The sequence below is a fragment of the Battus philenor genome, unplaced genomic scaffold (genome assembly GCF_028537555.1).
Source record: "Battus philenor isolate CCGP_79_NKW_IND1 unplaced genomic scaffold, ilBatPhil1.0.hap1 SCAF_7, whole genome shotgun sequence".
NCBI classification, from domain to species: Eukaryota; Metazoa; Arthropoda; class Insecta; order Lepidoptera; family Papilionidae; genus Battus; species Battus philenor.
Window position 1 is genome coordinate 4,162,625 of NW_027181737.1, and position 18,181 is coordinate 4,180,805.

Sequence of the window (18,181 nt, forward strand, 5' to 3'; positions counted from 1 at the left end):
AGTTGTAATATTAGTTTAGGCAATTGTTATCGACCAAGTCGATTTCGGTTCTCTTGGGCGTACAAGTGTGGGAGTGCTTAACGGGTATTATAGACGAGTGGTAGCTCAAGACAACGTACTCTCGTTTGGGGCCTTGAGCTTGGTCGGAAGGTCCGCCTAAGCCATATGAGATCTCAACAGCCGGTGAAACTTTCGCATGTAGTGCAAAGAGTTGGGGTTCCCTAGAGAACCCACGAAGCCCGTGGCCTTAAAAAAAGATTTTAGGCATAGTGCCCTGCACCCCAAACCCGCGGAATATGTAAATGCCACTTGGGCAGAATTCTCCGGACAACGCGGTAGTCGTTCTTCTTATGGCATTTTATTAATTTGATCTGCGTCTGATAAATTCGAACATCAAAGATAATCGAAACAATAATTTATTGTGGTTTGTCGTAACCTTCTATTATAACACTATGTAATAAATGTTACGTTATAAGATTATAATTAATAATAATAAAAAAACATTTTTACAGTTAATCAGGCACTTTATTATTTATTAGTTATTTACAATATGTACATATTTTGACGCATTCATTTTAACATTAATTCTCTTTTTCGAGATTCAAAAACATTATTGGGTACAAATGGCCCAATTTTGATATCCGCTTTTGTATGATCAAGCGCAAAGTATCGGTGTACGTAGATGGTGGCTTGCACGTCGAAGGATCTCGCCAGTGTAAACCTGTTCAAAATAAATTTTCTTTAATAATTTGCAACAAATGTCCATTTTTTTTTGGAAAAAAAATAATTTTGTCAATTTACCGGAAGAATCGCATGTGAACAATGCCGGGGAAGGCACGTGATCCCTTGTGTAGTTCCATAAACAGTCTCGTAAAACTTGCACAAGCTGGAAAACAATCAAGACATTAATATTTATTTAAGATATAAATTATATATAACATATTAATATTAATAACCTGGTATTTAAGATTTGTTATGCTTAAAGTTTGGAAGAAGATGGATGATTTTTATTAATTGTCCGGTGACTGCAGTTATGATCGAAGGTCGCGGGTTCGCTTTGCGGCATACAATCTTATTAAATTCACTGTTTTTGCTTTAATATAGGATTGCCACTGTTCACAAATAAATTGCCAGAGGATGCCAGCAGCGACCTCTGTGTACCATTACACCATATTGCGACCGTTAAACCGCCTGCAAAGCGTGGCGATTATCGTATATCCTTATATAGATATTTTTGGAGGAGACCTATGCCTTGGAGTGAGTGTTAATAGGCTGACATGACGGGTGTATTTATATCGTGAATATACCTTAAAATGCTATGTTTTATAGAACATTAAAATTGTTGCCTTATTGAAGAGTTATTTACCATTTGTAAAGATATCTAAGACTTTAAATTAGGTTTATATGAAAAAAATTAAAAAACTTGATAAATGTATATTGAAATAGGATCTAAAACTTCTCAAACAAGAAGTAGTAAGGAACAAGGATTTACTCAAAAACTTCCAATACCACCGCTTAGGAATAATATATGACATGAGAATATACAACTAAAATTCCTAAATCATGAAATGATATTGATTTGCGTGTTGGACATAATTTTCAGAAAATATCACCGCCTATTTTTTTATATAGCTTGCTTCGATGCCTAAATGGCATTTGCAGATTCCGCGAGTATAATGGGGTATAACCCTGAGGGCGCTTAGTCCTTCTTTAACGTAGTAAAGCTTAGGGCTTCCTAGAAAAACTTGGCCCGCTACATACTACGCTTTAGTAGATGCTCCATGGAATGATTAGGCTTCAGGGTCGACCCCGACTTGGGCTGTTACTCGTCAATAATACCCGCTCTGCATTCCAACTCAAGGACGCCCGAGAGGTCCCAACTGGGTAATTATTACCTAGCTAATGTTACTATCTCTTCGGAAAGAGTTAGCGCTTGAACAAGAGATGGTGGAAGAAATTCCGACAAAGCATTCAGAATGATCGGCGATTAGTGACCCCTATGATACACGAGCCTATTTCGACTGCGACGAGGCCGGTTGGTTTTCGAAATTGTAAGCCAAAATTGTATTATTTAAATTGTCAATTCCTTTTAAAAGTTTATTCTCATAAATACCAACTGCTTTACCGACCAGCGAATGAAATGGACGCCATCATAATACCATTGTTAATAGCGCCATCTATGAAGTGTCAAGGATAAAAGCTATTGCTTTACAGGCATTAAATAAACGCGGCACGATACAAAATAGTTATTAAAGCAACTAGTTTCTTTATATATATATATATATATGGCAGTTTCCATCAAATAAAGGAAGGAGTTGACAGATAGCAAAAGTCTCCTAAGTTTATAGCACACTTACAATAGAAATACATAAAATACAAAGTCTCCAATCAGTGTTGGACACAGTAGTCGTAGACATAAAGAAACTTTGAATAACTTATCTGTTACCTCATTAGCAGTAAGTTCTGGTGCTAGCTCTAGCATGTGACTGAGTGGGTGTGGTAGCAGCTGTCCCAGGGTCATGGTCGACAGCAGTTCCGTCAGGGCGGCCATCTCACGTGCAGTCTCCGCGGACTGGGCATGCCGATCTGTTTAAATACTATTTATATTATTCACCATTTTTATCAGTATCTATTTCTTTTTATATGATTATTGCTAAAATTGAAATTAAATGATTTTTTTTAATTAATATCAATCAAGAAATTTAGCAAATCAAAAAAAAATTAATTTAATTAATAAGTAACTAAAACGTGCTTAGTCACTACCTATTTTTAAGAGAATGGCTAAGAGACATTTACAAGATCTATGATTATTTACCCAATTGTAATTCAGTAAAATTTTTCTGATTTTCTTATTATCTCAGGAATGTCCGATACAATTTGATGTTTTTATTTATTGTTATATTTATAATTATATATTAAAATGTATTTATATATTTTAATATATGATTATAAAAGCATATTAATAAATCTATAATCTATATGTGTTTTTTCATGTACATGTTAACTATCCGCTACTTTTAATACTGTAGTTATCTGGAAGGAAATGCCTTGTGTGATCAAACCGACCATTTACTTTTTCTTTACTATTATGCAACTATATATGTATTTTATAACATATACAATTAAATTGTATCATATATGTTTACAATTATATGTAGCTACAGATTTATTATTATATTAAGCAATCGCTTTCGGGGCAATATAATTTTTGTTATTTTTTTAACTTATTTATTTTTTATTTTTACCCAATGAAGTTCCTAATAAACTACATGTATTAAATTGGTTTTTAGGTTTTTTTCAGTCCAATAATATTGTTTACAAATGATAATTAGTTTTACATAAATAATATATGAATATAGTATAATGTATCGAGCATATTATTGTGGAACCAAATTTTGCTATATACATAGGAACATTAAATTAAAATGTTCCCCTACACAATTAGAAAAATAATCAGCTACAAACAGCTAAATTTTCCCCTACACAACGGTACTTCATTTAGTTATATGAACCATAGTCTTTGTTATTAGGTGCTGTTAACTTTTATATTAAATTCTGAACTAGCTCAAAAAAATATTTGTGTGTGTCATCGCAATGGTATAGTGACCGAGGTGCGCACGTAAGCGGTGCAGGAGCGTCGCGGCGGAGGCACGCAGGAGGGCGGAGGCCAGGCAGAGGGCGGGGCGCGCTCTTGCCACCCGTCGCAGCGCTGCCCGTCCCACAGCACACCGCTCCACAGCGCCGCGCATGTATAGCTCACGCTCGATGCTCACTTGCTGCACACGACACATATACAGGATGATTGACCATAGGTATTAAACCTTTACTGATATGGTACACCACATCCAAATATCCATAATATAAAATATTAATAATTAACTATAATTTAATCGCAAATCTTTGTCTTGCATCTAGTAATTTACAAGTTAAAATAAATAATTAAATGTACTAACAATTTTGATATATATTACTATTAATAAGTCTTCTTGAATCTGTTAGTTGTTAAGACAATTAAAAATATGCAATTCAATGTTTGTTTAGATATTAAGGTTCGTTTATATCATCATTACATTTCAAATATAGCATTATTATATATTAAATATAGCAGTTAACCAATGACACGGCTTTTTACACGAATTTTCCGTTCGGGCAAAAATAACAATTATTTTTTCTAATTTTTTTTTAATTTTAATCACCAAATGTAATTGCGAAAATACCATTACTGCCGGTTTTGGTCCAGTCTTTAATATGCACGTTTCTTATTAGGTACCGATGAATAGTTGTAAAATTGATTTTTATTTGTATATTCATGTTTTTTCTTATGAAAATTTTTCGTTTTATAAATACATGTATAATATTGATTTAATTAGTATTTCTTACGCACGTTTTTTTTGCATAAATATTTACAGTTTTTTCATTATACACGATTTTTTAGTTATGGCACATGTGCCCAAATTTACAAAAAGTCACTTTCATTATTAAACGGTTTTTTGCACGCGTTTCCGAAAATTTATTTAAAGGGAGGAGCCAAGAATTACATTGGTAAAAATGTTTCAATGAGTGCTGAGATTGTCAAAAGTTTCCAGTTTATAGGTATTCTACAGACTGAATTTTGGAGAGTATGCAATCAATTCTCCCGACGAAACAGGGGTCAAATGCTTTGCCTATATTCGATAAAAAGTGTTTGCCGGTTTAAAAGAAGTTGGATGTAGTAAATAAAAATAAAATATAAATTCACAAGGATCTCACCTTAGTAAAATCCTCATCTGGCCACGGCAGACCGTTGTACATTACATCAGGGGACACGAGCTCCACAAGGAGCAAGGAGACGGATGTCGCTCCTTCCACAATACCACTGTTACCGTCCTGTAAATGAAATTAAATATGTTACCCATTAAAATTACACAGTATAAACTAGACGAAAGTCTATCATATGACAAAGGTAAGCGAATCATGGGAATATACCACAATCGCCACGCTTGGAAGGTAGGTTGACGATCGCAATGGGGTATCATGGTGTACAAAAGACGCTGCTGCCCATCCTTTAAAAACTTGAATTGTAATATATGAGATTTTCTATCTATTAACTAATCACATCTCTGGAATTGATAGGCTTAAAGAACTCTAATTTGGTAGGAAATCTCGCCGAATAAAGGGAGCCGGTTGAACATAATTGTTTCTCGCCTGTGTAGGTAACCCATTCTTTACACGCATAAAGATAGAGCCAAAGACATTGGATATTGACAGTACATATAAATCAAAAGATGATTATTGAAGGCTAAAAATAATAATATATGCACAATTCTAACTCACCATACAAGACATCAAGGCGCCCATGAGCAGTTCGTTGTTGGTGGTCAAGATTGGTGGTATCGCACCACCATCCTCTTGTCCGTTGCCTTTACGCACTCCCTTGCCTATGATTCCCGCGTGGAACACGGACGTGTGGCTTTGCGTAAGCTGGGTTATTGGCCCCTGTGTACAATACTTAATTAAAATTTTATATACTTCAAAGAAATAACTGACGTTGTGTTTTGTTACCTAGGATCGAATCAAACTCCGAGAACATCATGAAGAAAGAGATCAAAGCTTGCGTAACCGTCGGAAATAGGTGTTTCTAGGCGTGCAAAACCACATTGTGCATCAGGCTATTAATTGCCAAATCTAACCAATTAAAAAATGATAATCTACACAGTTGTGACTTATGCTATGAAATATGCGATGACACAAAAAAACCAAATAAAACTGGTAATATTTAAGAAGGAAATCTCGAAAACAATTTTCGGACTGCCACGAAACGAACACAGATTTAATTTACGCAATTTAGTTGTTAGGTTTTGCAAGTCACAAAGGCTCAGATGGGCAGGCCACTAGGAAATAATAACGACACAAGGGCCATTAAGATCAGCTCCAAGTGGACACCAAAAAAAACCACTAGAAAGACACAGGAAGAAGTTGCACGCAATGTGTAGAGGGAGATTTTAGGTGTATCAGATAGAAGAAGTCTTGGCAAAAAAACGGAGAGAGTTAGAATGAGAGATGGTAGAGAATCGTGAGAAATCAAAACACAAAGGGTTGTAGCGCCACAAGAAGAAGTGTTTTTTTAAAAAAATGATATTAGCCACCCTGATATAACAGTTTCAGAGAGTCTCATATTTAACTAACAGCGTGACAATGTCTTTCAGAGACGTTTTGGCGGTTCAATCGAAAACACCTGTTTTTTGTGGTTAAAAATGGACTTTTCGAGCCACGGGCCACCATATATAAAAATAAATATTATTTGTTAATAAGGCGAGTGGAACTGACATGTTGGTGGTTAAGGTGCATGAGAAGGTGTCCATGGGGCTGCGAGGCGGCGGTGTGCGGGCGGCTGCCGAAGGCGCGCTCTTCGCGAAACATTCCCGTCTCCAGCAGCTCCCGGAGCGCCAACGCCCGCGCCAGTTTGCTGTGCACGCACAGCTTGCGGAGTAGCCGGCACGCGCTCTGGACGCCCGTGATCTTCTCCATCGTATCTACAAATAGTATATGTGTATATGTATATTTATGTACATATATATAAATATTTATCTGTCGATATATGCCCACTGCAAAACATATATATATATATAGATTACCGAAAAAAATATATCAGCTAGTTGGATGAAAGTCACTTTCAACTGTATATCTAAAATCAATCTTTAAGCAGTGGAGTTACTACGGCTGTAATGATGATCATGATGATTGGTTAGTATACTTATTGTCCAAGTATTCTGGACTTTGACAACTAAAATAGGATTTAAAGTCTTCCTCCATTTTTCTCCATGTCTCTCTGTCGCTGCATTAGAGCACACAAAAACGGGCTATGCTGGATTTTTATCTCACTTCTGTATATAATTATGTTTATGAATGTCCGGAGATTGGCGATGATGGCTTTTTTTTAACTCACTTCTGTATCTAATTATGTTTATGTATGTCCGGAGATGAGCTATCTCGGTTTTTCATTTTTAATCGCAAATGAACACTATTCAAATATGTAATCTGTATTTTAGTTTATTTATCTGTTTATTGACGTAAAGTCTCACCTTCAATATGTAAGCATCTGAAAAAGTACCTAACGGTCGCTTGCACGACCTTCAGTATTGCTTCAACACTGGGCGGTGGCGCTTTGGTACCAGTCATGTCCACTCTGTCAAGAACCTGTGATAAAATATTACAATTTCAATATAATACGTAATAATATTTTACGCTTGTACACGCAAATTTGTTTCGTATAAATTTTTTGTCGATAATTATGCTTTTTTTAATTAATAACTTTATGAAGAAAAGTACATTAATATTTAAACGTAACTAATTAAAATCATCGTATTAGCGTCCTCTGCTTACTAAAATACAAAACTGCGATCCCCAATCCGCCTGTCAAGAATGGCGATTATTTTATATCCCCCATTGATATCTTTGGAGGAGGCAATTGTCTTCCAGTATACGTCTATATATGACGAATTATAATCAAACTGTCGCTGTTTTATTATTATATAGTCTTTATTTTATTTATATTTAGCAAAGTATTCGTTGAAGCCCATAGACGCTCTCTGTCGGACATAAGTCTCCTTTAAATTTATTTATGGGAGGATATACCATAATTTCCATGTTTGGCAGACGAGTTGGCGATTACTGTGCGGTATTGTGGTACGCAGAGGACATAGCTGCCCATCGTCTGGAAACTTGAATGTGTGCTGTGGCAATCCTAAATAATTAATGCACAAAGTGTGAATTATATAAGATTGTATCCCGGGAATCGAAACCGCGACTAACGATCGCAAGTCTCAACCACTGGGCTACCACTGGTGATGATGATGATGACTAATAATACATACCTCGGCCAGTGCATGACAAGTGGGCATCTCCGGCAGCGAAATCATGGTATATGGCTTGTGAATACGCAGCAAGGACGCATACTCGTGTAGGGCCACGCCCACGCGTTGTAGATTAGCTTCAACCGCGCGCCCTATCGGCCTTGTGCGTAAATGTGACACCAGGTTTGAATTCTCCCACCTGCACATACAGTACTAAGTTACATTGTGATTCGTTGATTACGTAATTAAAAAAATTCTGTCATTTGTTTCCTTTATTCCTCGCCTGAAACTTTGTTATGAAATTTAGCACGAAAATCCTCAGAAACCTGGACACGGTCGTAACACCACATGCAATATTTTCATGATTAATGAAAAGCCGGTGACCGGGCGACTCCATACACGTTCTGCATTGGTACTCTATGGCGCGAGGCTATTCGAGCTTCGAAAAGCGTTAACACCGAGAGAAATGACGGAAGAAACAAAAAGATTCTTTCTAGAATGATCTATTCTCGTTTCCTTCCATATTCTTAAAAGAGAATGGCTTGTTTTTTATAGTCTATAAATTGCTTTGTAATCTCTTGTTCTTTGTATTATCGAGATAGTCGAAAGCCGACACGGCCTCATAACGACGCGACGTTTGAATGTCCGAATTTGAAAATTACTGAATTAACGACCTTACTGTTTATATACAGTGTGATTGCTTATAGGTATAAAAGCCTTGAATACTTGAATGTATAGTTCATTTATCAGCAAAAAGCTTTTACACCTATTTCTAATCATCTGTATAAAGTGACCTGTCTAAAATTATCATTTTTCTATTTGAATGTGACAGAACAAATTTCTGACAGCACAAATTCTGCAGGGACAGATAATAAACAAAAAATTGTTTTAATATGTCTAAATTATCATTACGTTATCTATTAGTTTTGAAACTGTTGCCTTTTGTAACATATATTAATAGATGATCAGTAATAGTTCAAAATTTTAAGGAAATCAATTAGCACTGCCCACCGAACTAGCTACATATAACCAAACAAATAAGAGAGACAAATAAAAATGAGGTTATCATCGACTGTGCAAATACGTTTCCTCCAGCTCTTTGGACATGTCACCCGTGATGAGGAATCAATGGAACGTTTGGTGGTGCTAGGCAAAGTGGAAGGCAAGCGGTCTTGTAGACGCAACAACATGGAAATATCTCATCAAAACTAACAATAAGACTCAGTAAATGAATGCTCTCGCCCCGCCAAACACCGAGTTACATGACAACGCATAACGTGAGCGGTGTGGGCACCAGAACCAACCGGGGCGTGACCACGACCACTAAGACAAAGGTGTACGACTGAGTAGAACCAATCATATTGTCTCTATTTAACTACAGCATTATTAGAAAGAGACAAATGAAATCCAACTTACTTTGTATTGAGACGTTTCAATGCGTTATTAAGGCGGAGTAAAGAAGCCGCACTTATAACAATTATAAATCGTGCTATATCACTAATAAGTAAACAATAATTATTTTTAATATGTAGTTAAAGGAACTTTGAAAAAGTTCAGTTCAAGCTTAGTTATGACATCATTTATTTTTGAACAGGGTATACCGTACATCAGTGGCGTAGCTATGGTATTTGGGGCCCGGGGCAGATTGGGGCTTGGTGCCCCCCCCCCCCTCTCCTAAAGAGTCTAGATAATTTCAAAATTCAGAACAGAATGTAGTTAATATTTATATTTTTTGCTTCAAAATAATAATAAATATATATAAAATAATATTAGATCTTAATAAAATTTATTGGGAAAATTTAAAAACGAACATTCCTCGCTTTTTGGCCTGCAAAGTCATTAATCACATTTTCAAAATCAATAGTGTCGACTTCAAGATGATTTAATCTATTTATCATTAAGTAATCTTGCAATAATGTAATAATTTATTATTTTGACATTTAGGGCCCTTTTAAAAAACACTTTATGTGTTTTGCAAATGAAAGGATTAAACACTGTGTATATTATAATTTGTAACCGTTTATTTTTTTTAATGTTCATATTATTTAACAACTTTTGTAGCACAAAAATAGTAAAATTCGATATTCTTTTTATGTTATTTAATTTATGGTTTTCATTTTTCTTTTAACATTTCAATATTCATCATTCAAAAAAAATTAAAAAAAAAATATTTTCAACTTTGGTGCCCCCCCTACTTGTGGTGCCTGGTGCGGCCGCCCCGCTTGCCACCCCCTAGCTACGCCACTGCCGTACATCGATTGACTGCAAATGAGCTATATAAGTACACTCCTTATTACACGAAAATCCTGTATATCAAATTACACATTTGCATGTTTTTCACATTTAGTTAAGTACCTAAACAAATGAAATTGTAACGTAAAATTGTGATCATGGAATTTAGATGAGGGAAGAAAGGCGATGTACGGAAGAAGATTTACAAATGCAAAGATAGAATATGTGAAGGACAAAATAAAACAATGGAAAAACTAGTTTAACCAAAATGTAATGTCCCTACCTCATACATGGAGAAACGAGTGGTCCCCAAAAATTAAGACCAATTAAAAAAAAAACAATGAGGTATAGTACAAAGAAATGAATATTATTTACCTTAAAAGTTTAATGATGTTCAAGCAGAAGTGATGCAAATAAGTCTTCTGATCTTTCGTCACATTTCCTTCTATGAAACATCTCTTGATTTGAGTATCCGACATCATGGACTCCCTTAGTGCATACTCAACCCCAATCTTAATAAAATTCTGGTATCTTTCCGTATCCGTACTAATATCTGTCGAGTCGTTAGGCGTGTGCATGGTTATAGTACCAGATATAATTCGTACCAAAAGTGCAAGAGTTGTATCATTTCGTGAATACTGAAGAAGGTAGCTTATTGTAGTAACAAACTCCGATGGAAGATTATAACCTAAAAGTCACAGTCATTTGATGTTATACAGTCAAGCACTTATATTAATCATGTACTAATAGAGGCAAATAAATATACTGGTCCTATTGGAAATGTATAGAGGGAGGCCTATTCAACTAGGGATGTCCTACGACTGAAATGATAATGATAAGCTCGAGTCCAATATAAGAAAAAAGGTTATATGGCAGGGGAGGTGATTAAGCTCCTTGATAGATCGAGTCAATTTTCGAAATTTGAAATATTTCGCGAGCCACAATTTAATACGCATTTAAAACACGTAAACGAATAATAATTTTACAATAATTATATTAAAATATATTGAAGTTAAATATATCGGCACACTTATATGACAGTAATAATACTTAAGATGCCGGTTAGTTAAATATGATCGTAGTTGGTACTAATAACTCACACCAGTAATATGTTTCGATTTCCAAGGAGCTGATATTCGTAATATAAATTTTAATATTAAAATAATTCGACAATCAATTGCAGACAAGAGTAATCGTTCAGAGTTGCAAGTGGCTCGCGAGCCGCGGGTTGACCACCCCTGTTATACAGTATGAGTATCGGCACCGAAAGCTGTGATGGTGGACTGGACTGAAAAAAGGTAAGGCCTGCGAAGGCCTTTCAAGGGACCAAAGCGATTTTGACCAAGTTCCGCTCAAGAAATTTCGTGGATTAATATCTATGAAGTTTATATGTTTAAGCTATTCCTAATTATTACGTAAGGTTTTAGGTTATTTTGTACGTATTTTTTTATTATTCGTTTATTTTTATAAAATACCTCTCAAAAAAGTATTGATAAGAAAAAATAATAAACAATGCGATGACACAATACTCACAAACCAAAATAAGTATCCTTGCAATAGAATACTGTTCCAATTGATTTCCAGTCAGCAATTTCTCTCTAACTGTGCTAATTTCTTCGGCGGCGCTTGTCAATAGAGGCACGTTTTTATCAGGAAACAAACACTCATATTCTAGCTTTTGGAGAAGGTATTCTGTTAAAAATATGCAACAAAGTTATGTAAACATTATAAAAATAATTGTTTCTAGAGAAATTCAATAGAAACTCCTGCACATAGACGTAAGTTTACGAGGGGTCTACATAAACGAAAACTTATTTTGGGTGCCAGGCAAATTAAAAAATAAGTGTGTAGTACAATAAAATGACATTAAACCGTGATTGTTTTAAAACATTCTATTTTTAAATTATGTATTGAGAACGACATTCAGTTAATGCATCACTGCATCATTCTGCCATCATTGTCCCTCCGCTTAGCCACGCACCGTTATCATTTAAATTCTTCATTTGTAAAGTGAAGTTCACAGTGAGGAGTTCAACGCCAACTTTCGAACACAATGTCTATTTACAGTAAAATCGATGAATCAATATATTCTTACCGCGAAAGAAATATAGATCAAAATATGGATTTTTATTTGTAATTTTTATTTTACATTCCTTTATTTTGATACTTTTTTTAGGATTATTTTATGTTTGTATTTAAGTTATATTATGTTACGTACCGAGTAATTGTCTTGTAAAAAGATTATTCTGTGCATGCTTAAGCAACAAGAAGAGGCAGTGCACGTCAGAACGCAGCAACAACGCCACCAACGAGTCGGGGCCTACGCCCTCCCACGCCCCGCTGTTCCTGTGAGTCGCGCACACGGCACACAGTCGCTCCATCACATCATCTGTCACTGCAACCAAAAACAATTGTCATAATGATAGATTTTAAAAAATACATACAAATATTTAAACACTAATACAAATATAAAAAAAAAGTTACAAAACATAACCTCAAATCTCGAAACATGTTTAGCAAACTAATATATAAATATAAAACTTTTTTATTTTTAAGTCCAGGATCTACAAAGTTGTCATATTGACATTAACAGAACAGACACAAACAGAAAAAAAAGTTGTCCCTTGTCAGAAAAAAACACATTTACAAAATTACACACACATACATAAAAATACAGTGGTACCTCGACATACGAGTGCCCCAACATACGAGTTTTCGAGATACGAGCCGACGAGCAAGTGATTTTTTGCTTTGAGTTACGAGCGAAATTCGAGATAAGAGTTCAGTTCGGTAGTAACACGCAGTCGCGCCATCACGATCGCTTGCTTCGGCGGTGATAAGTTGTGTAGTTGTGTTATGAAGAATTGAAACCCGGGAGGAGGAGATTGTATCTCTGGGGAAATACATGGGTCTAGAGGTGGAAGAGAGAGACGTGAACGAGCTCATCGAGGAGCACACCCAGGAACTGACGACTGAGGAGATACAAGAGTTACAGTCACAGCAGCATACTGAGGTTATGCAAGAAATTGGTTTTGAGGAGTCAGAGGAGGAGGTTATTTCTACAAGTGAGATAAAGGAGATCTTAGGAATGTGGGAGAGAGTTTCACAGTTCGTGGAAAAAAAACACCCAGAGAAAGTTGCAACAGGTCGTGCATCTGACCTTTTTAATGACACTTGCCTAACTCATTTCCGGAACATTCTGAGAGGGAGGAAGAAACCAACCTCCTTGGACATGTTTTTTTTTCTAAACGGCCTACAGGTGAAAACGAGAAAAATGTAGCGAAAAAGGCAAAGACCAGTGAGGATATCTAATTTATTTCTTTACATTCTCTTTTTTGTTTTTGTGCAATAAATATTTGATATTTATAAATACGTTTTTATTATTCAAAACCACGTAACAAAAATAACAGGGGTGACATTTTGGAGGTTGGAACGGATTAATGGTAGTTCAATTGTTTTGTATGGGGAAATTTGCTTCGAGATACGAGTAATTCAAGATACGAGCAAAGTTGCGGAACGAATTAAACTCGTATGTCGAGGTACCACTGTATATTTACAATAAATTTGCAAAATCCTATTTATTTATATATATATGTATAAATAGGATTTTGCAAATTGATTGTAAATTCATGAAAATAGGTTTTTGCTTATAGTACAGGTTTATAATTTTAATAATTCCGAATTATTATACTGTATTTAAAAGAGACCGTAATATTTAAAGCAATATTATTCAAAATTAATTGACCGGAAAAAAATATCTGTGTTTGTTGTGGTTTCTTCTCATCTCATCAATTTCCTAGCTTTTTTAAATGGTATACAACTCTCAAATTCTAACAATCTATGTTGTCTATGATAAAAGTAAGTTAGTCCATATTTAATATTTTAAATTATTATTTTGTTTACTTCCTTCACAAAGAAATGCAATGAGTAATGTAATTATCAAATACTTACATGTTTGCTCAATGTCTTGTGTAAGAGCTTTTAAAACAATATCTGATTTCGATGCAAGATTCAGCAAGTACGGTATAACATCACGTTTTTTGTCAGCTTGACTATCCTCTTTTATGGCTTCCTGTCGCAATTTCAAAATTGTCAATATTTATGGTGTTCAAAAGCTTTTTATTACCAATAGAAACTTAATATGAACCTATATTTCCGAAAAGCAGTCAAAACAACTGCATTGCGAACAAATAAATAATTTTAAAAAATTGTTGACCATTGATTTTTAATGGTTTTATAAGGCATTTACAGTTGTTATTAACAAATATTAGCAATAAAAAATTGTAATAAATTATTTGTACATACATAATTGTTTTTGAAACATTTATGTAATACACAATTTAATCAATCTAGTGTTAACTCTTAAATGGTGCTTAATAAACCTCTTGAACTTTTTATAATGACATTATAACTAAATTAAATTTATGATGGGTTTCTGTGCAGATGTTTTTACAGAGGTTTAAACCATACAATCATATCAGCATTGACACCATAACCTCTGTAATCCTATGTTTTCCAATGTACATACCAATTTTATTTGAGACCAAAACCTTATCACATACTAAGCAGTAACCAACACAATAAAATCACAGGTTTAATAGGATCTTTTCCAAAAACATGTCTAGTAAAGAGAAACATAATAAAAGCGAGACCATGCAAGCAACAGATGCTTTTAATTTCACCCCTGGCTTGTTATCACTAACCATTTAGGTAAGTTGTGTATGTTCTGGTATTATATATTTATCTCATTATCACTTATAATTTTAATTCAAGTAAGCAATTGTTACAGGCTTACCTGGAAAAGTTCCACAATGGCAGCCCTAACATGGAACAAGGCAGGTGGGTGATTGGCTAAATGAGCTAACACTGCTCGTGCAGCGTCAGCTCCTAGAGCCAATGCTCTTGGAGCCACAAGTGCAGGTTCTGCACGGCCTACCCAACCTACTGCCCATGAACATGCTCTGCATCCTAGAAATAAAGGCACATATTCCAAAACTTGATAACTAGATTTTATCATCATCACATCAGCCAATACACACTCCTTGTAAAGCATAGGCCTTTCCTAAAAGATCGCAATGATGATCAGTCTCGCGCTACCCCAATGTCAATATCCAATAGGTATTGTAATTGATATTTGTATGTAAATACTGAATATTAACATTATAAATATGAAAATAATATCTTCAAATATTTAAAGTTCTTTCTAAAACATTCACTTGTCTATATGTAAAAAGCTAGGTAACTTAGATATCCAACAATCTTAATTATTTATAGCTTTATGAGAACTTCTTAAGTAAGTCTCCAAAAGTGTACAGAAATATTTTATTACCCAACATCATATCAATGCATTTTGCTCTTTCCTCGGAATTTAACAGGGTCAAATTTTGGGTTGTAATATCTAGAAGTACTCTGACAGGATCTGTAGTTTGTAGTGTACTATCTGAAATAAAAAAAAATTACATTGATATCATATATAAAATTTAACTATTCCAAGATTGCAAATAGACACCCTAACTTAAAGTTATTGCTTTTGACAAGTTTACCTTCATTCATTTTAAAGAAGGATATTATCACTACTTGATGTATTTGTAACTATTTAAATTAAAACAATGTGTCATCAATATGTCATATATGGAAATGAAATAATGGGTTTGAGTGTATTGCCTTTAGTTTATTATTGCTTAAATAATAATAGAGGTGGCTTTAATTAATAAGCAATAGAGTTAATAAAGAAAGCGGATGTAGTTTGTCATTACACTCTCACAAGCAGATATAATCCTTTGTCAATATTTGTATACTAGGATTTTATCAATACATTTTTTTCCATAATGAGTCAACTTTTCAACCATTAGTTTATTTAAATTCAAGCCATTTTTTTATGAAATTTGTGCAGTCTTCTTTGGTTGTGGAACTAGCATGTTACAAACACACAAGACAAATTTTTAATGTTACTTAAAATTACATAGACATATTCAATTTATTACTATTTATTGCATTTATTATTAATTAGTTTCAATTAAAGCATTGTATTGTTTACTTTATTTAATTAAATTAATTGCTATAGATATACTCACTTGGCAAATTAGCTTTGTCTGTGGCTATATCCATGATTAAATTAATGCACCATGGTGCAATAAATGGTGCCCAAGATTCTCCAAGATTACACAGTTCCGGTCCAATCATGCTTACACTCTCTAAAGATCCGTTGACATTAGAATCAGGCTGTAATATTTATTTTGATATTAAGGACATAAAAATATTTATTTTGTATAACACCCACTGCTGGTGATAAGCCTTTTTCACAGATTTCCAATAGTACCGGTATAAAGCAACCATCATTCTGCGTCATGTAAAGTAGCCATCTCTGCCCAGAGGACTGGCAAGAAAAGATTCTATACTCGCTGATAAAAGATTTCTGTATCCTATTCAAATTTCTGTTCATAATATTAATACTGCATCATGCATCATGCTAAAAAAATGCGAAATTCGATATTTATTTCAAATACTGTCTAGATTTATATTAAAGAGAAATCGCCCTTGCTTTAGGTTACTCTTATATATTAATATTATATCCTTCAAAACTAAAGTTATCTGAGAGAGTTGGCAAATATAAGTAATGATATTTCACACAAGTAAAAATTTCAAAACTCGCCTCATAATCTCCTTGGTTAATGGATACATTAACTGCATCATGAAAAACCATTGCAAAATACTCCAAAACAGCATCTCTAGCAGCTGGAAAGTTTTTTAACAACGAAATGCCGATCTTGGTTAGTTCGGGAGCATTTTGAAAATTCCTTCTAGAGACTCCATATATGAAATTGTTAAGGTCTGCTGAGAGAGCTGTGGACTTACTTTGAGGATTCATTGTATTAGATTTTATACTAAAATTACTCAAAACATTCCTAAATTCCTATAAACAACAACTCAATCTTATGACATACGTCATAAAATGATTTGCAAAGATACAGACTATACTTAAAATTATGCGGAGCTTACTCAACATGTTATAAAATATACGTTTTTCTGTTTAGATCCGTACAGTGATCGATATTTACTTTCGGCGTTATCTAATTATACAAAATTCGGCATCTAATTTTTAAATATAGCACAAAACGATAGTGTCAATTTACTATACTGCCATCTCTTATTTATTCTACCAAGAGACGATTCTACTAGAAGATGCTACAAAATGTCTGCGATTAATGTTACAATTAGATGACGCTGTTAGGTAAAACATATACAAAACGGCTAGTTATAGTTACACATACACAAAACAATTACTTCTGGGACGCACCGTTGTGAGATGCACGACTGATCACGCCCCACATTCCGGATAGGTTTTCTCCAATAAATTTTACCGCCATTCCTCTAGTGCTTTAAGAATAAGTAGTAACGTAATTATGACAATAGTAACCAAAGAAACCAAGGTTCGGTCCTCTTGAATTCGAATTGCAAGTTAAAGAGATATCGTACTTCAGTCTAAGTTAAGGCTCACTCTCTGCTCTCTTTGGGCGGCCACCCAAATGATCTAGGAGGTCGGCGACTTCTCTACCATTTGTAATCTATACAACGGCCAAAGCCAAAGTTCCCAGGGAACCCATAAGCTTTAATACTAAGTGATAGGTTTAAATTAAGCGGTCAACGCTCTCCCATTTCAAATCTGTAAACAAAACTGAAAATGCCAGCAAGACAAAGATTGACCTTCAGTCACAAAATAAAATTTATAACATCAAAGTGAATCGAGGAAAGCGTACAAGGGTTTATTAACACGTCAATTTACATATAACAATAAGTGGATTATAATTAATATGTTAATGCATATAATCAGCCAAGAGAAATCTATAGTTCATTTGATAAAGGCACAGAAAATATAATTTTTAAATATTTATAGTATGTGTATAAGAGTTCATGTTTCGTAATTTGTCAGTAATATTACTAAAATTATCTGGTTGTTTAAAATTTTGATTAACAATTGTCCTCTTACAGTAAAACGTACTAACGTTTAAAAAACATTGACAGTGTTAGAGAAACTCATAAAAATATCAATTAACATTAAAACGCATTTGTTAATAAAATATATGCGATCATATTTTATCGATTAGAAGCAATGCATT

General features: G+C 34.3%; 1 protein-coding gene across 2 annotated transcripts; it reads right to left on the bottom strand.

Moving 5' to 3' along the window:
• Positions 1-523: 523 nt before the first annotated feature.
• On the bottom strand, positions 524-16,991 carry omd (integrator complex subunit 5 omd). Of its 2 annotated transcripts, none has more exons than XM_068774289.1 (17): positions 16,717-16,991; positions 16,139-16,286; positions 15,394-15,504; positions 14,860-15,032; positions 14,016-14,136; positions 12,283-12,459; positions 11,598-11,756; positions 10,440-10,752; positions 7,854-8,031; positions 7,062-7,176; positions 6,307-6,512; positions 5,314-5,475; positions 4,750-4,866; positions 3,620-3,776; positions 2,447-2,586; positions 802-886; positions 524-721 (listed from the first exon to the last, which is right to left on the bottom strand). In XM_068774289.1, the coding sequence occupies exons 1-17, from the start codon at positions 16,930-16,932 to the stop codon at positions 582-584; spliced, it is 2,718 nt and encodes a 905-aa protein (XP_068630390.1). In that variant the 5' UTR covers positions 16,933-16,991; the 3' UTR covers positions 524-581. The 2 variants fall into 2 exon arrangements, with proteins under 2 accessions (XP_068630390.1, XP_068630389.1); XM_068774288.1 differs by having other exon boundaries at positions 3,608-3,776.
• Between the last annotated feature and the right edge of the window lie 1,190 nt (positions 16,992-18,181).